The sequence below is a fragment of the Leuresthes tenuis genome, unplaced genomic scaffold, assembly GCF_036924035.1.
Source record: "Leuresthes tenuis unplaced genomic scaffold, fLeuTen1.0.hap1 SCAF_9, whole genome shotgun sequence".
In the NCBI taxonomy this organism is placed as follows: Eukaryota; Metazoa; Chordata; class Actinopteri; order Atheriniformes; family Atherinopsidae; genus Leuresthes; species Leuresthes tenuis.
Genome location: NW_027325363.1, coordinates 8342980 through 8365149, shown reverse-complemented (window position 1 = coordinate 8365149; position 22170 = coordinate 8342980). Strand labels below are relative to the sequence as shown.

At 38.9% G+C, this 22170-nt stretch overlaps 2 protein-coding genes across 3 annotated transcripts; both read right to left on the bottom strand.

The window, feature by feature from the left end:
* Nucleotides 1–4133: 4133 nt before the first annotated feature.
* On the bottom strand, nt 4134–16504 carry LOC140314109 (protocadherin Fat 4). 2 transcript variants are annotated; one of them, XM_072392164.1, is made up of 15 exons: nt 16305–16504; nt 15760–16101; nt 13857–14770; nt 13598–13772; nt 13294–13474; nt 12876–13126; nt 8470–12801; nt 8282–8383; nt 7360–7661; nt 7177–7262; nt 6881–7060; nt 6651–6778; nt 6346–6563; nt 6007–6265; nt 4134–5851 (listed from the first exon to the last, which is right to left on the bottom strand). In XM_072392164.1, exons 1-15 carry the CDS (start codon nt 16456–16458, stop codon nt 4464–4466), a joined length of 9012 nt encoding a protein of 3003 aa, XP_072248265.1. In that variant the 5' UTR covers nt 16459–16504; the 3' UTR covers nt 4134–4463. The 2 variants fall into 2 exon arrangements, with proteins under 2 accessions (XP_072248265.1, XP_072248264.1); XM_072392163.1 differs by having other exon boundaries at nt 13598–14770.
* A 1583-nt stretch (nt 16505–18087) lies between these two features.
* hmgb1b (high mobility group box 1b) lies at nt 18088–21647 on the bottom strand. The gene is made up of 5 exons (XM_072392162.1): nt 21498–21647; nt 20212–20367; nt 19919–20064; nt 19649–19823; nt 18088–19499 (listed from the first exon to the last, which is right to left on the bottom strand). The coding sequence occupies exons 2-5, from the start codon at nt 20356–20358 to the stop codon at nt 19371–19373; spliced, it is 597 nt and encodes a 198-aa protein (XP_072248263.1). The 5' UTR covers nt 20359–20367; nt 21498–21647; the 3' UTR covers nt 18088–19370.
* Nucleotides 21648–22170: the final 523 nt, after the last annotated feature.

The following is a 22170-nucleotide window of genomic DNA, read 5'->3' as shown; positions in this document are numbered from 1 at the left end:
TTAGATGTAAATGAAAATATTTTTAAAAAGTTAAAACATAAAAAAAAATTGTCTGATTTTCAAGTTGAATAAATGATTTTAGAAAAAAAATCTTTTTGACACTTATAATGGTGATTTCATTGTAACTATAAATGGAGAGCTGTATCAGTTCTGCAGGACAACAGAGACAAGTGATGCCAGCCTGAGAATGTCATGCAGATTATTGTTAAGGGTTTTAAAAGAAAATAGATTCCCAAAATCTAAAGTTATAAAAATCTAAAAATATAGTTGTTCTGAGTTGTGGGAATGATTAGTGTTCATGTTGCTGCATTCTGGCTCTGGAAGCATTTGACCTAAAGTCTGATTGCTGAGGTATAGTCTTACACTCAGTTTTGCCTTCATACCACTGACTCAGTGCACCTACAGTAAAAGTGTCCAGCATGAGTGTCATGATGTATTCAAGAATTCAAAAGTTTTAGTGCAAATGAGAGTTGGCCCCTCTAAGCTTTCATCACCACGGATGGTAAATGGACTTGTATAGCACTTTTCTAGTCTAACTGACCACTCAAAGCACTTCTAACACTACTTGCCACATACAGCACGTTTTAAGATACTACACATAACTACGTGCTTTCTAATCATTCATATACACATTCATGTATATGGATGGATACATCGGGAGGCAACGTGGGGTTCAGTGTCTTGCCCAAGGACACTTCGACATGTAGCCCAGGGAAGCCAGAGTCGAACCACCGTCCTTCCGATTGGTGGGCGACTGCTCTTCCTCCTGAAATACAGCACAGATGCGCTGGTGACTCCAGAGACTCTAAAACCAGACTCTGGGGAAAATATTTAAACATAGCATCTGCCACAGCATAACTGCCATAGGGAGGGTACCACGAGCTATCGGAGGTGAGATTTACAGATAGCTAAGTATGTGACATGCAAGGCTAAATCCTAATTGTTGTAACTTGTAACTGTTGTAATAACATCCTTCAGATACTACATGACTGAACAGCTTTTTTTTGGATATTATTGCATCAATATCATTCTTTTCTCTTTTCTTCTGTTTCAAGTTTCTAGTTTAGGATTGTTTCTTTGTACAGACAATGATGAAATACACTAATGTTACAAATATAAATGACTTCATAATCAAAGGATTCCCTGGACTTCCGCCTGAGTATTATGGGCTTGTGTCTGTTGTTCTCTTACTTGTTTTCCTTGCTATTGTGTTTGGAAACACTTTTATTTTAGCTGTTATCATATTTGAGAGGACTCTCCACAAACCAACATACTGGATCTTTTTTCACCTTGCAATGACAGACATCCTTTTTGGCATTGTGACACTCCCAAAAATCATTGCCAGATATTGGTGGAATGACATGATAACCTCATTCGGGGCCTGCTTTGCTCAAATGTATTTTGTCCATTCTTTGGGAGCTATTCATTCTTTAATCTTACTGATGATGGCTTTGGATCGCTTTATTGCCATATGGACTCCATTACAATATCCCATTTTATTTACAAACAGAACAGTTGCTATTGCTTGCAGCTTGTGTTGGGTATTTACATTAATACGTTTGATGGGGATTGTGCTTCATGCCTTAACCTTGCCTTACTGTGACCTAAATGTCATCCTGCAATGTTACTGTGATCATATTTCGATAACTAAGCTGGCCTGCAGTGATAAGGTTGCGTATGTTGGAAAAGTTGCTCTTGCAAATGCCATGGTCACTCTCATGGTTCCTTTAACATTCATCATTTTTTCTTATTTCTCTATCATCATAGCTGTTCTGAAAATGTCCCACATAGAGAGACGTTACAAAGTGCTATCAACATGTTCTCCTCAGATCTTTATTACATGCCTTTACTATGTGCCTAGATGTTTTGTTTATCTCACTGATCATTTAGGATTCAAATACAGTCTTGACGCTCGCATAATTCTAACAATGATGTACAGCCTCATACCTGCTGCAGTTAATCCAGTGATATATTGCTTTCAGACTATGGACATTAAAAAGGCTTTGATACAGAGGTGTACGAATAGGAAAATAAGAAATGAATTAAAGAAGGACTATAAGCAAAATATCTAGTATTTTTTAACATCCGCAGCTCTGGTAAAACTCACATGGGTTTGGTGATGCAAGAAACTTTCCATTACATTTTATTTTTTCTTATCTATTTATTATTAACTCATTTATATTGAACCAGGGAGATTGGTTGATAGCATGTTTTAAAGTTTGTCTTTGATAGCAGGGTAATTGATAGCAGATATCATGTGGGTTACAGTCTCAAATATACAGCAAATTATTCACAGAATCCACTTTTCCTCTGACATGTAGTTATATGAGTTATTTGACCTCCTTTTCCTGAAGTAAATACAAAGTCAATCAGTCCAAATGTCTGCAATTCTTGAATACATAAAACTGTTATGTTCTGCAGCTAAATGCAAAAGAAACCTCTCACAGACTTTGAATGACTAGTTTAAAATGGTCCCTTGCAATCGTTTTCATGGAGGATGGTCATGTTCTGTACCCACCACAAAACTGAATAATTTCACCACGTTTAAAAGAACCAGTGAAGAAGATTCTGGCGTTAGCTCTAGTGTCCACAAGATGGAGTTAAACCAGCAGAGTGTGTTTAGTGTAGAGCAGAATGTGGATGCCTTGTACAATAAAGAAGATGAAATTATGTGCTGTTGTAGAAGGTTGTGCAATGGAGTTTTTGCAATGCTGTATAATTATTTTTTATTGTTCTTCATTAAATATTATTATAAATATTATTGCATCTTATTGAGTGTCTGTTTATATGCTTTAAAGTTTATTTCCAGTGAAAAATGTTTTGAATGAATGCATTTTATTTTAAAACCCTGTTTCCAAAATGAATAAATAGAAATAGATAAATGAAGAAGTAGATAATTAACACACAAAACAAAGACAAAAATCTGTGTAAAATGTTGATAAAAACTCAATGGAGTGATTTGTATAATCAAGATGCTTTATTAATTTGTAAATAGTATAAAAATAACAATGTATCAAACACTTTCAAAAATTAGGACAGACACAACAGAAGGCTGGGGAAGTTGCTAAAAAAAGATTCCTCTTGAAAAAATCTCACAACTGTTAACCCTCTAAGCGCCTTGAATAAAACGGCCCATTGTGGCAAAAATAACGTCATATTTTGTTCCTACTCTCCACTTCTGGTTGGCAGACATGTCTAACTTCACCTTTGACGCAAAAAACGTCATCCTTCAATGTAATTTTTTTGAGCTACAGCAAGTTGAATCAGTACGAGTTCTTCACGAGCGAGTAGTCATTGGGCGACAGCAGCAGAGCGATATAGTCAGCATTAGCGAGTATTTTTTTTCCAATAATCGCACAATGTCCACTAAAAAGTTTACCTGCAAAGAAGCGCTGGATCTTCTATTCAATAATCCTTATTCTGAAGGGGAAAATCTACCTTCAGAAGATGACGGTCAGCTGTTAGCTAGTCCCGCTAGTGGCGACACGTTCCCGCGCCGCATCCCTGCCTCACCAGCAGTCGGACAAAGTGTTTTCCTGCACCAAACACCAACTTCAGATCCTTTGCCCAGCAATGTTGGTGGTGACGAAAATGTTTCACGTGTCGAAGTTTGCACCGAGGAGTTAGCAGGCCTAGTAGTACTGGAGGGAACGAGGCTAAAGTTACATGATGCAAACGAGGCTAAAGTTAATAGTTAAAAAAAAAAATAAATAAATAAAACTATCTGTTACGGATTGTGCATCAACTCAGTTATCATATTTCTCAGTTATAATTGTAAAGAATTTTACCATATACTGATTTGCAAATAATTGCACTATTTTTATTGACGTTCAACACAGCATCGCAATCTCTTCGGAAACAAGGTTATAGAAGATGTGAACAAAGCTTATGTGCTCCCATTTTGAAGCAATAAGGAGCACAAAGATCTAATGGGAGAGTGCGACACTCATTTCAGTAGTTTGAATTTCAACACACTATTTCATCACTGTATGAAGAGTGATTTTCATCCACAGCTGGCATTACTGTATATCTAAATGAAAGACACAGTGTCAGATTACATTTAAATCTCCCTAACATTCTCACAGTTGTCCAAAGAATGCAACCACACTGTTGATCTTCACTAAAGTGGCCATTTAATCATCAACATTTTACTATTTAATACATGAACATCTTCAGAAATCAAATAACAAAAGAAAGTCAGTTTAAGAGACAACAAGGATTAACATGTGAACATATTAGTTTGCATTTGACATCAACATCCAACTGGGTTGTTCTTATTAGGATTTTATATATTTAATATAATTTCCAGATACATGAACAACCTGTGGCTTTTGTCTTAAGGTTAATTTTTCCCAGATACGATCCCAGAGTTAACCAGAAAATAAATGAATCACCTGTGAGCGTTTCAGAACATAAAAGGTTGCATCACAGCAACAGGTTGCATTAATCCACCTGTCCACCGATCAAATAATTTCCTCTATGTCACTTTGCATATCCCCACTGTGACTGTATTCAGTGGGTAAACATGCAATATCCTCAAATACAGGCGCATAGCAGCTAAAGGGAAGATGCATATTTAAAATATTTTCCCAGTGTTCAAACAATGACGGAGGAGATCTCTGACCATCCTGACCCACAGCAGAGGGGCAGGTTGGTTCAAAGCAGAAGTTGACAGGCAGGATGCTTTCCTGCTTGAAGTTGTGTCCTGATGGAGTTGGCTGGTCATGGATATATTCCTTGCTGGTGATAATATAAAACTGTCCATACTCAGACTCTGAGAAAGTGCATGTGCTGTCAGTTTCACACTCAGATGAAGCCTCTAACATTGTGGTGGACTCAGGCTTCAGAGATGCTTGTTTTGACACTCTTGGCTCAAGGGGAGCATTTAGTTTGCAAATTTCTTCAAAACTGAGACACTGGGTTGGCTCCAGGAGCTCTGTTTGCAGGAATCTCTTTGCGTAAGAAGGCAGAGTCTTCTGGGGCTGCTCTGTATCAAGCTCATACAGCAACTGCTTGTTTTGGGAGGCGACATCTTGAGGATTTGTTGGACTTTTTTCTTCACCGGAGCTTTCGTTTTTAAATTTAGTAAACAGCATCTTTAGATCTCTCCACTGTTTCAAATCTGCTTTCACATTTTTTTGACTGTATGAATGCTTGTGCCAGCTTAGTTTCAGTGAGTTATTGTCTGAAGGAAGTGCACCACAGATGCTGCTAATTTCATAATACTCCAGCTCGCTTGGTGCAGTCAGCTGTTCACTGGCATCACAGGAGAACTCCATACTCAACCTCTGCTGTCTGGGGTTCATTGTGTCATAGGGTTTCCCTTTCTCTGTTGATACAACACCTGAAAGCATTGTGTTATCTTCAAAACAAAAACTTGTGTGTGCTGTTCCTTGTCCAGTTTTTTGCCAAAAGGTTTCTCTTTGACTCTTTGCATCTCGCTGTTTCACTCTGTACAAGCCACAACACATTATCATGATCACCAGGACGGAGACAAGAGGAAGAATCACAGCAATAAGCCACAGAGGCCTGCTGCCCTGCTGCCCTTCAGGACACCAGTCAACAGTTGTGGACACGCAGATATCACAGAAACGATCTGATACATTTTGTAAACAGACGCAGGACCTATTCTGCAAGGTGGATCCACAAGGCAAATGGTTTTGACAGTGGGAAGAACATGACTTCTTAGCAGCTTTTTCCTCAAAGCAAGGTATGGGGAGGCAGACACCTGTAGCGCTGCAGTTGGACTGGATAAGAGTCGAGCTCGGCCAGACCTCCACCATCATACTCTGTCCACTGGCAGGCAGGATGTAGCCGGTCACATTGAAATACTGCACGCATCCTCTGAATCCTGTCATAAGGGGAATGTAGATAGATCAGAGCTACTCCAAGTGTCAGCTGAAATTTTCTTTCAATATAAGGATTGAAATTAGAATGTATTTGAATGATTGAACTTTTCAATGCACAAAATTTAACCTGATAAAACCTAATAAATCATCAGATCACCTGACTGTTGAAGCTTTGTTTCTCTTGTTGGAGCAGCACCAAGAAATATCTTTTCCGCACTAATGGGAGTGAAATTGATGCTTTGCCCAGTGCTGTTTAAGACTAGTTTACCATCCACAGACAAAATAATGTTGTGCCCATTGCTGAAGAAAGAGAAGACATGCCATACTCCATCCGCCACTGGAGGCCCCACACTGAACTCTGACAGGTGTCCTGACAATTTATCCTTGAGCATGTACACAGGCTTTCTATCTTTTATCTGAAGAGGAAAGATTAAACGTTTGTTAGATATGAATACATTAAATATTTGAAAAAGAATCAAATATATTGTATACCCACCATCAGCATAATGTAACCTGTCGGCCCAAGAACAAAGAGTAACACTCCATCATCTTTGGTTTTGAACTTGATGCTAATCCCAGTTTGGTCTCTGGTGTTTCCCACTTTTTCATCAGCCACCAAGTCTTGCAGCAGGTAGTCTCTCTTGAATCTCTCCTTTATGACGTATTCAATGTAGTCATTCCCATTAAATCGCACTACAAGCTCCTCAGACATTTCTGTTTCAAAAGCGAAAAAGCATGATATTTTAGTCACAACTACAGAAGAGAAAGTCACTTACACAACCAGATAGCTTTTTTCTTCACCTGTGGTACAGTTTCTTCCAGTAAAAGGGCTTTTGCACTCACAAAGATAGTCAGACCAGAGGTCATGGCACACACCACCATTCTTGCATGGGAGGCTGTTGCATACAGGCATTGGTGCTCGAGGACACCTTTATAGCCCAAACATATACAAAAACAAAAAGGAGGAACATTAGCTCTATTAAACCCACAGCTATTTAAGCTTCAGCATGTTTTAAGTGTAACTCTCCTACCTGTCAAAGATATTATATGTTGCAAGGGCCATTGAAGGTCTTAACAATATGCCATTAACATGAATGTTTCGAATGCATCCAACAAAGTCATGAGTTGTTATCTGAATAGGATGCAGCAAAATTAGTTCAAGAGTCCTCAGTCCTCCAAATGTCATATTAGTGTTGCCAACATCAAGTGTCCTGATAAGACATGGAGGTAGAGAAAGAGAAAGAATGACTTTAAAAAAAAAGGAGTTGACACAAGCCTATGAACAGGCAGAAATGGTAAATTATTATTTAAATGGCTCCACTGGTACCTTTCTGAGATAATGCCATCACTCTTTGAAAAACAAAATCCATCGTTCTCAACATCTGTGCAGTTGTCCACAAGCAAAGACCCCATCTATTAAATCCATACAGTTCTATGAGTCTTTATACCTCTTCCCCTTCTGAAAAGTGCTGTCTGGTTAATACTGTGCATGGACATGTTTAATACTCACATTGCCAATCCTCCTAGCAGCAACACTGTGAAAATACCCATCTGCAACTTGTTTTTTTGTCTGCAGCCTTACAGGCCCTGAACCCAGGTCATAAGAGAGATGTATCATCCCACCAATTATCTCCAGTGCAAAGAACTCCCTGCTGGGTGATCCTCCAGGATTGTACAGAAGGAGTGAATTCCTCTGCACGGTTGCAAACTCAAAAGAAATTAGATTAGTCCTGCGATCCAGAGATGGAAACTCCATGAAGGACAGCTCCTGAAAGCCATAACTCTGTTCCTCGCAGTGTACTCCACTGACTCCTACAATAAAGATAAATTGCAAAATAAGAGCATTTAAATAAATGTTTTAGTTGAGAAAAAAACAAAAAATTATTTAAATAAATAATTCAGTGCTTTGGGAAGTATATCATACACACACACATATATACAAGTTTAATGAAAGGATTGAAAATAATTGAAATTTAATGTATAAAACTAAGTAATAGTAAAAATGTTGAAACAGAGAAATGTTTTTTTTTTTCTTATATCCCAACTTCCTTTTCCAAACAGAAATAGAGAAAACTCTAACTGGCAATGTAACAGACGTTAATGGATCCATAAAAGAGCATTTTTGAGATACTTATGGGTTTATTGTGCTCAACATATCAGTCATTGCGTCCATTTATACTGGTGTTCGAGGCTGCTCTTTTGCTTTTAAGGCACAAACATTGCATAGTACACAACAGGTTACAAAAATCGGGAGGTGGACCAATGTTAAAGGCACGCCAGGTATTGTGATGTCCAACATCAACCAAACTACCTTCTCACATATATATAACACATTGATTAGAGCTTATTGTTTTCACCATTTCTCTCCTCTCACTCTCTGCTAAACTGCTGATCTGTTCACTAAAACATCATTGTATAGGCATTATTCTCACCAAAGGGACAATTACAGGAGAATCCTGTTTGCAGGTTGATGCAGCTGCCCTGACCACATGGTGCCGATCTGCAGTGGTCTACAAGCTCCTCACACAATTCTCCTGGAAAATCAAATTAACCACAAATTTTAAAGAGATGCACACATGATAATCTGTTTTATACATTTTCTTTGTATGATAAAATCTACCTTTGAAACCAGGCACACAGTGACAGTAGTCTCCATCCTGTGAGGGAATGCATGTTCCACCATTTTGACACTTCACCTTCAGACAACCATCAAAATCTGCAGAGCAGACGGAGCCATAGAAGCCATCCAGACAGTGACAGTAGAAACTTCCTGCAGTATTCTCACATGTGCCACTATTCTCGCAGGGATTGAGCTTGCATTCATCAATGTCATCCTCACACAGTGAACCATTGAATCCAACCAGACAGGTACAATTAAGAATCTCCTTCTGTGGTGACACAAAGATGACAGCCACACTCTCCAAGACGGCAACCTCCTGGCTGATGTAGATGTTTTTGTTGCATGGTGCCCCATTTTGACAGGGGCTAGTGAGACATGGATCACTGGTGATGTGAGAAATTGTCACATTGCTCTGAGCTTCCAGTAACTTCTTATGACCAGCAGATATACCACTCGCTACCTCTCTGCTAAGATACTGACCATTGTAGTTTTTGACTGCAGCCAAAAGAAGGATTTCACTGCCAATATGTTTAATTCCAAAAACATGAGTCTTTGAGGCCTGCAGGTTAAACAGACTGTCCAGTGCTTTCACAAACCTCAAATACTTATTAGACAAGAACTCTTCCATTGAAGATGATGACACATAGTATAATATACAGCTGTCGATAGAGGCATTTGTAAAACCTTTGTAGTTTACATAGATACTGTTGTTTACTGGGAAGTGAAGCTGGTCTGTAGCTTCAACAGTAATGTTAAATGTCGCTTCTCCTTGAAAAGGAGATGACCACAGCTCACATGTACCATTTGGTACCGCAAACATGTTAACTTGCCCACTTTTAATGGCACAGGTGAATGTATCAGATTCATCGCGATCCTCAGGATGCACATTACCGATCATGCCTCCCTGAAAAAAACTACCAAAATATTTCACCTCAATGAAGATATTTCTCGGCAAAGGAGGGTTATCATTTTGATCCAGGACCCTGATGTGGAAGGTTGTTGTTGAGGATAGTGGCAAAGGAAATCCTGCATCCCTAACAGCCACTAGGATTCGATATTCAGAGAAAAGCTCCCGATCAACGGGCCGTGTGGTGAGTAAAACTCCATCAGGAGTGATTGCAAAAGCAACGCCCGCTGACGGATTTAGTAGCCAGTAGGTAAAAGGACCTTGATTTGGTGGTAAATCAGAATCAGATGCATTTAATTTGGCAACTATGGTGCCTTCTGGTTGGTTTTCCATAACTTGAGCCTCAGTTGATGTGAGTTTGGGTGCGCTGTCGTTAATATCACCAACAGTCACAATGACATTAGTAGTTCCAGTGGCTGGAGGAGAGCCATTATCAGTGGCTGTAACAGTCAGATTATAAATTGCCCAGAGTTCCCTGTCAAGTTCAGAATTAACTGAAATGACACCACTGAGTGGATCAATGGAGAAAGATAAGTTTGTGTTTCCGCTTTCAATTCTGAAGAAGAATCGATTCCACTCCAACACAGAGTCCTGATCTAGAGCACTCACAGTTAGCACAGATCTCCCTACTGGGCTGTCTTCTGTAATATTTGCCTCATAATGAATGGAAGTGAATATAGGTGCATCATTTATGTCAATAACACTGATGTGGACCAAAGTCTCATCTACATCCATGCCAGTAATAACACCAGAGTTCTTTGCCAGAACTTTTAAAACAACATGGCTGTTGCCTCGTTTCCTCAAACTGCTGCTTGTATATATTTCTCCAGAAAATTGGTCAACGTCAAAGCCTGTATTTTTGCTGTGACCAAACATCAAATAAAACACCTGACCTTCAGAGCCTTGGTCATAGTCTACAGCTGTCACTTTCCCTATCAGTGTTCCTACAGGCACATTTTTGAATACTGAAAAGTTAAATTCTTTCTTCCTGAATGTTGGAGGGAACTCATTGACATCTGAGATCTGGATGACAACATGTGCTAAACCAAATAAAGTGTGTCCGCCAGTGTTTGAACCTTTGATTGTTAGATCAAAAATCCGCTCTCGCTCATAATCAAAGACATTCAAAGTGGTGATACTGCCATTACTTAAATCAATTGCAAATTTATCGACATGACCAGCAATAAGAGAGTAGGATAGTTGTGCATTTGCTCCTGAATCAGCATCAGTAGCCTTCACATCAAGAATGATTGTTCCAATTTCTGAGTTTTCAGGCAATGATGTGATATATTCTGAAGATGAAAATACTGGAGGGTTGTCATTTACATCTGTAACTATCACTGTGACATTTAAAACACCAGTTTTTGATATCCAGCCACAATCTGTGGCTTTAAGTTGGAGTTTAAAAATACTTTCTCTTTCAAAGTCAAGTTCTCCAATAAGTATTAGTAGCCCAGACACTTCACCAACAGATAGTGGTAAATGTTGATTTTCAGGACTAATGAAGTACTTTACTACACCATTGGGACCATAATCCTTATCTTCTGCTTGAATTTTCCCTATCACTGATCCTACAGGCAAGTCTTCGGGGACAGTGAAATTAACATCTGATTCAATGAAACTCGGAGAGAAGTTATTCCTCCCAGTTATTTCAAAGATGATTTCAGTTTGTGATGTCAAAGTGGGGAAGCCCTGATCTTTGGCCACAACTAACAAAACGAGGAACATATGTTCACTCCCCGACAAAGTTTGATTTAAGAATATCTTTCCACTGTCTGCTTGAATCCTAAAGAAATCTGAAGCATTACCTCCATGAAAATCATACTCAATATTAGCGCTGCTATTGACATCCAGATCTGTTGCAGTGAGCTGGACCACCTCAGTTCCCACAGGCAAGTGATCCGGAATAGCAACCAGAGGCTGTACAGGGAAAAACATTGGTGGGTGGTGGTTATATTGTTCTAATTTAACTGTGACAGTGGTGTTACTGGACAGTGGAACATTGCCACAGTCAAAAGCAAGAACTGTAAAGTGATAGACTTCAAAAGCAGAATTATGTAAAATGAGTGGCTGCTTTGTATAGACTTCACCAGAAGAAGCATTCACCCAAAATTCTTCATTTGGAGGTTCAACAACATAGAAAATCTCACTGTTTTGCCCAACATCTGCATCTGAGGCAAGAACCTGCAAAACAATCACCTCTTTTTCTTTTGTTTCAGGGAGGACAGCTGAATAAAAAGAATGAGAAAATACTGGTCTATTATCATTTACATCTGAAACGAAGATAGTGACGTCAGTGCTTATACTCCATGCTGAATCATTTGCATTTACTTTCAGGATAAAATGATCCTGTACCTCCCTATCTAGAGGCCCTTGAACAGTGATATAGCCAGTGGTGAGATCAATGTTAAAAACCTTGTCCTCAGTTTGGTCAAATATGTAATAATTGATTACTGCATTAGCATCAGTATCATCATCAGTTGAGGTGACTTGTATAACTGTGTGTCCAACAGGAGCATCTTCGGGCACCTCTGCAAGAAAAATCCGTGAGAAACGAGGTGCATTGTCGTTTCTATCTAAAACGATCACAATGACGGTTGCTCTGCCCTTATAAAGGGGACTGTCAGGTTCTGAAGCTTCAACTGTTAGATTGAATACCGGAACAGCTTCTCTATCTAAACCTACAGTGGTGCTCAGAAAACCATTTTCAGGATCAATTGTGAAAAAGTTATCATCATTTCCTTCTGTTATGTTGTATCGGACGGTGCTGTAATTGGGAGAATCTGCGTCAATGGCAAGAACATCACAAACCGCAGATGGTGGAGAATTCTCGAAAACTTCACATCTATATTCAGCTTGAGTGAACTGTGGGAAATTGTCATTCACATCAGTGATGTTCAGGTGGATTTCTAAAAATGATGAGAAAGGAGGAGAGCCAGAGTCTCTGGCTTCTATCAACAAAGAAAATTCCTTTTTGTTTTCATAATCCAGATGGTTCTCCACTGTCAGTGATCCACGTAATTGGTCCACATGAAACATGTCTTCAAAGTTTCCAGAAGCAAGATAAAAAGACACGGGTTCAGCTCTGGTGCTCCCTGCAGAGATCACAGCCACTAGTGTTCCCACTGGTTCATCCTCAACGAGAGAATACCTCAGAACAGCTGCATTCATCTCTGGAAAGTCAGACATGTTTTGAAACCTGACACTTACTGTAGTTATGTCAAATTTAGGATTTTCTCCAGCATCTTCTACATGCACATTCATAATGATATTGCCTGTGTCCTGAAGCGCACTTGAAGTGAATACAGTGCCAGTGTGTGGATCAATGAAAAACAGATCTGAACTCGGTCCATATAGTGAATAATGGAGTTCTGCATTCATGTCAGTGTCTCCATCGGTTGCCCTCACTGCACAAACAACTGAGCCTGTAAAAGAACAACAATTCTGTTAGTTCCAAAAATATATACCTATACTGTCACAAGAAAATAAAATCTCTCACCTGGAGGCAGCTCAGAGGGCACATAAGCTACATAAGGGCTGTTAATAAATTGAGGCCAGTGGTCATTTATATCTCCAATGAGCACAGTAACAAGCACAGAGCTTGAAAGAGGCTGAGTGGGATGCGTATCACTGCCAATCACTGTCAGCCTGTAAATGGCGACAGTCTCCCTGTCCAAGAAATCAGTTGTAAACAGCTCTCCAGATGTTGCCTCAATGGCAAAAGGTGCATCAAGGTTTTCCATGAAATACCTATTTGAAGAAATATGATACTCTATCAGTATTTTGAAATCAAAATAAAAGTAAACAGATTGTATCTGACAGTCTCTCGGTGATAGTGCATTTAAAGTTATGCCACTGAGCAATTTCCCCAAACTTATTCCTCAATACTTAAGTGACCTCTTGATTTGTCCTTTTACCTTATTTCCCCACTTACACCCTCATCAGCATCGGATGCAGTTATTATGGCAAACACTGTGCCTACAGGACTGTCCTCAGTCACAATGGTGTTGTAGGCTTCCTCACTAAACTCTGGATAGTTATCATTGACGTCATCCACAACGACACAAAGAGTTAGAGTACCAGTCATAGGTGGCAGACCTTCAAATCACAAGGTGAAATGCATCAACAAACATGAAAATGTATTGTTTGAAGAAATACTTAGTGTGCATTATCTACTAATTAAATCAAAGTGTCTTGCAGTTTAACTCGGACCTCAATTACCTGAATCAACAGCTGTGATGGTAACAGCATACATTGATTCCTTCTCTTTGTCTAAGCTGTGTAAAATCTGAAACAAACCATCAGGAGTGATGGAAAACAAACCATCGTGTTGCCCTTTCTCTATAAAATAGGTAAGCTGACTATTGATCCCTAAATCCTCATCCAAGGCTGAGACCTGCACAAAAAAAGAGATTGGTATCAACACTTTGTGGCAACAACATACAATGTGAACTCTATGGTTATTGAGGGCCAGCAGAACCTGATGTGTTAGTTGAGATTGTTCCTCTTCGTTCTCCTTGACATGAATGATCAGTGTTTCAGGAGAAAACTGGGGTGCTGAGTCGTTGATGTCCAACACTGTGATACTGATAACAGCAGTGGCAGATCTTTGTTTGTACCCTTGATCAACAGCAGTTATTACTAGGGTGTAGTTTGAGTCCTTTTCTCTGTCAAGTCGATCCATGACCATAACAACACCTCTTACTGTGTCCACCACAAATGGACCAGCTGGGCTCAGCTTGTACCGCACTTGTCCATTTGGACCAATGTCTTGATCATGAGCCTGAACCTGAAACAAGCTGCTTCCCAAGGATATATCCTCTCTGACTGACAGGCTGTAGTTGCTTTGTGAAAACTCAGGGTCATTATCATTCACATCCTCAATATGCACGGTGACAGTCATTGTGGTCATCATCCGAGGCAACCCTTTATCAGCCGCTGTCACAGTGAAAGTCAGAATATCTGCCAATTCTCTGTCCAATATCTCCTCCAGGTATATTTTCCCACTTGTGTTGTTGATACTGAATGTTCCCCCAGAAGTGTTGTTTAAATAATACAAAACCATCCCATTGGATCCTATGTCTCCATCTTCAGCATGTACAGTCTTAATAACAGAATGTAATGGAGTGTCCTCTGGTATATGAACACTATTGGCAGATATAAACAATGGAGCATTGTCGTTGACATCTTCAACAGCTACAGAAATGTGTGCTGAGCTGGTGAGCTGAAAAGACATAGGCTGGGCACAGTCATTGGCCATCACTGTCAGATTGTAGGAGGATTGTCTCTCTCTGTCCAACTCTTTGTTCAAACATAAACTACCTGTTGAATGTATGGAGAACACGCCTGCTTCATCACCACCGACCACTCTCAGTTTCAGTTCTCCATTATCTCCTGGCAGAGAGGAAGAGATAAAGCTTAGCTTATGATGACAAGTCATGGATGACCTTATGATAAAGTATTGGTGTAGCGTAAAGTAAGGAAGACTGCAATCATGTCTTTCACAGATAAAAACAATTTGTTTAATGTATTGTAAAATAATGCATTCTGAAATAAGATTTAAACAAGTTATATTTTTCAGAAGTACAAATAGTCAATATTGTCAATGCCCACTAAAAAAAAGAAACCTTGATTCATAGGACATTGCATATATGATTTATGAAAGGATTTCAGACCTTGATTCATCAGATCACAGAACAGTTTTACATTTTATTCAGTTGTTTGTGTTTGTTGTGTTTTTAGCAACACAGCTTTTCCAATCTTTTGCTACTTCACGTCAAACTTTTTTGTGAGGAAAGTTGGTGGTATATTATTAAAAATTATCATATTTTGTTAGAACAGAAAAAATATTCAGTTTAAATATCTAATATGCTATATTTTGATCAATTTCAACTGAACATTGCAGCTGTTATCTACATTAAGACCACAATGCTCGTCCTCATGGAAATGAGAATATAATCAGACCTAAAATGTTTAACTAAAAACAGCAGTTTTTCTGCTTTTCTTCTTATTTCTGTATGTCTTATTAATATATTATATGTATTCTGACATTGGGAACATTTTCTTGAAAAAATGTACATAATTTATTGTTAATGTTGAATTATTTCAAGAAAAGACATTGTGATTAACACTGCTCCTAAAGTAGACAAACCTTCACACTCAGAAGCCAAAATGGTGTGTTGTTTCCTAATATAAAGGCATTATAAACACATACAGCCATGGTTCTATAGTTAGTCTTTATTTTATCATATCATATCTAATGTAGCTTTAAAGTTTGTTGTGACTGATGTAAAGTGAATGCTGTGACAATTAAGATTATAGAACCCATCTGTAACTGTCCTTAGTGAAATGAATGTTTGTGATGTGGCATTTTGTACTCTTACCATCATCTTTATCTGAAACGTTCAGTGACAGGAAACAAGTGCCAGCAGGAGTGTCCTCCAGCAGCGATGCAGAGAAATCATCCTGACTGAAAGCAGGGGGGTTGTCGTTCACATCCAGCACATTGAAGTACACCCTGACACTGGATACCTGCACGTCCCCCTGCTGCACCTGCACTGTTAGAATGTAGAATCTTTGTGTTTCGAAATCCAGGCTGCGAGATAATAGGAACTCCCCTGAGATGGGGCTCAGGAGGAATAGGTTATCCCCATCGTCTTCCTGAACTGAGTATGCGATAGGCGTGAGACTCTCAAACTGTGTTTCCACCTTTCCCACAATTGTACCTGTCAACACAGTGGACAGTGCATTAGAATCTGGTGATCTAATAACTGTGGAGTGAAAAGAAGGCAATTACTGGAAAATCTAAAAGTGTTGTAGTTATCCTAAATACTAAACATTAGACAGATTGGCACAAAGTATTATAAAATAGTCAAACTGACTGTTGTTAACAAACATTTACGTGCTCACATAAGGAAAGATGAATTACCTGGTACTGCGTCTTCTTTTACTTGAAATGAATACACAGTTTTGGAGAAAGCCATCTGCTGTCGCCATCTGTTTTGTGAGTGTGAGCTGAGTGTGCCATGCTTTTGCTCAGCTTCAACAGATGTATGATACCAGGAGGGAAGCATATGCTGCATTTCGACAAGATCTGCAAGCTCCCCCTCAGTACTTACATTCACTGAGTTCCCAGATGAAGGGCCATAAGAGGACACAGTTTCAAAAACCTAATGAAAGAAAAGACTGCGTGTTTCAAGCTGAAAATGTACAACATTTGATGCACTTAAATGAGGAAATTTGCTAGGAAAGATCCAAATCCTTTAACCACTTTATTTTAAACAAAAGCTGTTATCACAGCATATGAGTTCAAAGATGCACCTACCATAACATGTAACAATATTATTATGCAACTCCTCAGTTGTCCTGTTGAATCCATCATAAAGTTTGCCTTCTTGCGTTTCTCTTGGTCATGATAACAAAATCAAGTCATAGAAAAAGATCCTGCGCAAAGCAAAACAGACGTGGCTTGAAAGAGTGAGGTCCTGGACACTGCACACATGGAAAACTATAAAACCCGTATCCATAGTGACTACTCAATCTTCTCAGCCTGTAATCCTGACTGACACGCCTCTCTGACATCACACTATGCAAATTCAGCAGGAGAAAACAAGTTTTCTTACGCCTTCAAAAATGAAGATAAAAAGTTTGTTGTTGTAATTACTTTAACAGAAAGCTCACTACTTTATCTTAATACATGTACCTCATTACACGGTTCATAAACTGAACCCAAATACAGGCAGGGAGAGAAAGAGCAATAACAATTTCTCCCATCGTGTTTTGCTGATTTGGCTTTTTTCTCTATAGAATATTATTCTGTCCATAGACTTCACTGTTGAGGTTACACAGAGTACACTCTTTGAACAGCTGCCCACAGTTTTGTGCTTTAATCAGATGGGGGATTTATTCAGAGACTCCATGGCAGACATCCAATGGGTGAAAGGACAGAAAAATGTAGGGAGGGGGGAGGGGGGGCTCCACATTAAATAACAGCTTTCAAAAGAGAGCTAACAATGAAACAATGAAAATTAGATTTTTCGTGTACCGCCGTAAACAAAGCACAACACTGTTTTAGAGCACATGTTAACATCTTTTGTTAAGTTTGATTAATTATAATTGTATTGGCATTCTGTGGGGTTTACCTCATTTTGTGATCTGCTGAATAATGGTTACATAGCACATAATCTAAGAGGGAACATAAGGCAGCCATTATCCCTGCTGTCTTCAGTAAAACAACGATTATAACCCTGAAGTGCACTGCAGCGTCACCAGGACTGTTTCTGTGTGAAAACCAAAAAGACCACGGCAGCTTTGTTCTTATTTGCAAACACTTCTGAGAAAAGAAGAGTTTTCTGCATTGCCATAGAGAGAAGTCCAATGAACGGATATATTAACCCCCTTTAAGTGACTGTGAGGCCACCGTGACCGCAAGGTCGTCTCCAATTACTGAGAGAGGGAACTCAAAACCAGCAAGGGATCAGAAAAGGCTGCTGCCTTGTCTCAAAAGGACAGGAGCACATACCAAAACAGAAAAGGACTTTTCTACAGTCCTTTCACTTCTTTATCTGACTGATTTAGACGTACTATGTCTTTTTCTAAATGTCTGTGCAAACACTAGAAACTGTAGCAGGGTAGGGCATTTTCTTGTATGAGTAATATTTGACTTGGACACATTGTATCTTTAGTATTCTCCCTGAAGAAGAAAAAAAAGGTGTTTGTTAAGGTTTTATTTTTGCTCATTGTACAATCAATTACAACCATTTCCTTTTTCGAAATGTCCTTTATTTCTTTTAATTACTTCCGGATAGGCAAGTCATTTGATTTGTTTTGGTGGCTGGTATTTCTTGTAATCTGGGACAGAGTGCAGAGGCTACATGCATGTCTGTCCAGTTTCACCATTACATTTTCTGGATGTCACAGAATTCCACATTGGCTTGTACACACAGTCGAATAACCAAACTGCATTTAATCTGAATTAATTGTCGAGTGTACTTCATTCCAGCGCCACCCTCTGGACTTAAATTGCTTGAATTATATCAAAGTGAGTCAGAGAAATTCTTGTTATTTCGTGGCATTTGTCTTCTTAGTTTCGAAACCAAAGCTATTCAGCAATGTGTTTCTCAAATAACTCATTGAATGCTAATGTTACAGGTCTAATAAACCAGTATTACTCATTGTGTTCAAATTCACAGCTGCCAATTTCCTCTTCTGTAAATGAGCATATCCCCACAACACTAAGCAGTATCACTCAATAGACAACATACATGTAAAATAAGAGTTGATAACATGTCAGATCCCAAATCTGAACTTAAAAGTTCCAATTTTCATGACTAAATAGAAATCTGGCAGCAACAACAAGTAGTTATTCACTCATGTGACCATCAGATACACAGTAGCTGCATCTTAAATGAAAATGCTCAACCCTCCGTCATCCATGTGCTGTAACTCACAACCTAGATGGTCTACACGGTCTAATAACTGACAAGTAGTCTTGCAGATGTTGAGATAACTAAAATTAGAAAGAAAAAAGGAACGTCAGAAAAGAACGTCATCAAGAAAAAAAAAACTTTTATTGAAGACATTCTTGAATGTCAACAGCTGCATTTTGATAATAGAGTGGTATTCAAAGAACACTTAAAAAGATATTGGGACTGCACATAAAAAAAAAACATTTTCAAAATTAAAAAAAAAAATTACACTACCAACTCAGAAATCTCATTTTTGAGTGGCAACACCTAAAGTTAGACTAGTTGCTTTCATACTGATTTGAAGTCCTCCTAAATAAGTTGATAGCAGGGATAAAGAACTACCACTAGAAAAATCTCAAACATAGGATATGTAGTGTTAACTTTACAAAAAAGGAGAATAACACTGTACATCTTAAAAACATTAAATATACACGTGATCTTGATCAGTCAGATCCAAGATAGTGAATTGAGTACATTGATTATAATGGCATAAACAAAACCTCAGCTCCTTCCTCTCCTTATGCAATCTACTCGTCATCATCATCATCATCATCCTCTTCGTCCTCCTCCTCCTCTTCCTCTTCATCATCATCATCGTCAGCTGCAGCACTTGATCCTGAATCCACTTTACCTTTTGTGCGGTAGGCAACAATATCCTGAGAGAAAAAATGTATTTGTAAAATGGCAAATATATTTTAACTGCAACGGATAAAAACAAAGAAAAAAAAACAATAAAACCAACAATAAAACTCATCAAATATGATCCCGTCTAGCTTTACACCGTAGTTACATGGCGGCCGTTTACCTTGTCATATTTCTCCTTCAACTTGGCAGCCTTCTTCTCATACGGCTGCTTCTCTTCTGCAGATGAGCCGTTCCACATCTCTCCCAGCTTCTTTGCTGTGTCCCCAATAGTAAGTCCAGGATACTCACTTTTTATTTTGGAGCGAAAGTCTGCACAAAAGAGAAAGAATGCAGACCTGTGGGTGGAAAAAAAAAAGTGTTACTGTGCAGACCATCATTACAAAGTTAGAATTTATTGTCGCGGGGGGGGCTTTCTGAATACAGTACATACGGTGGCCTCTTCGGGGCATTAGGGTCCTTGAATCGCTTCTTCTTCTGACCCATGGGGGGTATGTAATTCTTCATTTCCCCCTCATAACGCAGCTTGTCTTGTTTGGCCAAATCCTCAAACTTGCCTTTCTCTTTTGGTGACATTGTCTTTGGGAAAAAATAAAACAGTTTATCAAAAAACATGTAGGTGGGAAAAAAAAAAAAAGAAAAAAAAGAAACATTTGAAAAGAAATACTGAATTAAAACATGGGAGGAGAAAAACAAAAGATGAAAATACTCAATCATTTATATTACCCTCCATCGTTCAGAGCATTTCTTGGAGAACTCTGAAAAGTTGACGCTGGCATCCGGATGTTTCTTTTTGTGCTCTCCTCGGCATGTTTGCACAAAGTACGCATAGGAGGACATTTTCCCCCTTGGCTTCTTTGGATCCTTCCCCATCTTGACTTACTAAATAAAGAAAAAAAAATATATATATATATATATATATAGTTTGAAAATATGTCTCCAAGTGCCGGCACGCAATAGCAGTGAAAATATGCAAATCTCCTTTTGCTTAACAGTCTGTCTCTTGCTTTGTCAGTCCCATCTATTGTTTAAACAAGAAGGTGGGAGGAGGGTGTCTGGGGTGAATGATGACCCATTGTACGAAGAGGCCAACATGATGCTTCTTTTTAAATTACGGCCAGCTACACTTTATTTTGCCAGCGCTTTACTTTCCGCAGTCATCCAGTGTTATAGTACCAAACTGGTGAAAACGTTGAGCTGGGTTATTTTCTGTTGCCTCCCAATGACAGAGCGTAGTGAGCCGGATTGGTGTTGTACATGAATACATTAGCATTAGCTTCCGCTAATGTTCGCTTGCTGTTATCCATTATGGCTCCGCTGCTGCTTTGTGTCCCCTCGCTTTTAGCATTAGCTTTAAGCTAACTTAGCATGCCAGTGTTCACCTCATGAGTCGATTATTAAAATGGCTGATTTGACTGCCAACAATGGCTGGCATGCTGATTTCACAACCCTCACTGCTTCTAATCTAAGATATGGAATCACCTGCCATATCAAAAGCAGTTCCCGTTAATGTTGACTATTGTATAAAAGTTTTCATGGAAGTAACAATGGTGAGGGAGAAAGATGCTATGCCAGTCTCACCGCAGCTGGGCTGCCTCAGCACCAGTCAGCGGCAACATTCAACCACCAGCTAACGTTAGCCTACAGCCACCGTTAACAGGCTAACTGCGGGATAGCATACAAGTTAGCTCATTGATATCAGCTGGTTACACAGAAGATGACGTTGCTTACTCATAAGAAGTTACCGATTAAGTCGCATAATGGAACAGTTACCTTTTATTTTATCTACTCGTAGCCACGGCTAATGTCAGTGTAGGGTATCTGCGTAGCCAAGTTAGCGGGGCAACATTAAACAGCTTGAAACTGGGTTTACCTCCTATCTTGCTCAGCCATACAACTAAATACATACTACAGTGATGTATACTGTGCAAAGCATATTCTAGCCCGGGGATTAATTCATATGTGTAACACAGTATTCGCTTTGTTCATGCGATAGCGTTTAGGATGCTTACCTCCTCGGCCAAATGTACGTCTCAAACAATGGCACGAAAAGCACAGTCGGTACGTGGTCTTTTGGTTGAGAGATTCCCTCTGTGTTTATTCCGTGTATTAGGCTCCGGCTGTCGGACATTGGCTGCCGCAAACTCCTTGGAGTATCTCATTGGACATTCTGTGTCCCAGTCTTCCTTGTTGTGCAGTTGGTTGTCCAAAACACGGCGCTAAACTTGAATCTGGAAAGACGGTCTATCAGTTTCTTTGAGTGAAGGGACCTATATGTGGAAATTATTATTCAAATATTTGTAAAAATCAGTTTAGTTTCTAAATTACCAAGTCAGTTTAGTCAATATTTATTTTGACTTTAGTTTCTATTTTTTGTTAGCGGTTAAAAATGAGTTTACTATTGCACAAAAAGATGAAAAATAAAGCCAACACATCTTGAAAATTACGCCAAAGTAGATACTAACCTTCATTATCACTGTCACTGTATGTAATAGAAAAAACAATTTGGAAACAACATACATACAATCTATTTACCACTGTGAATTGTAATTTGTATTTGTATATATGTATATATATATATATGTAATTATATATGTGTATCTATATATGTATGTATATGACAAATGATCAAATTAATTTATAATAAATTGTAAGTTTCTTAAAATAAATGTAATATGATTCCCT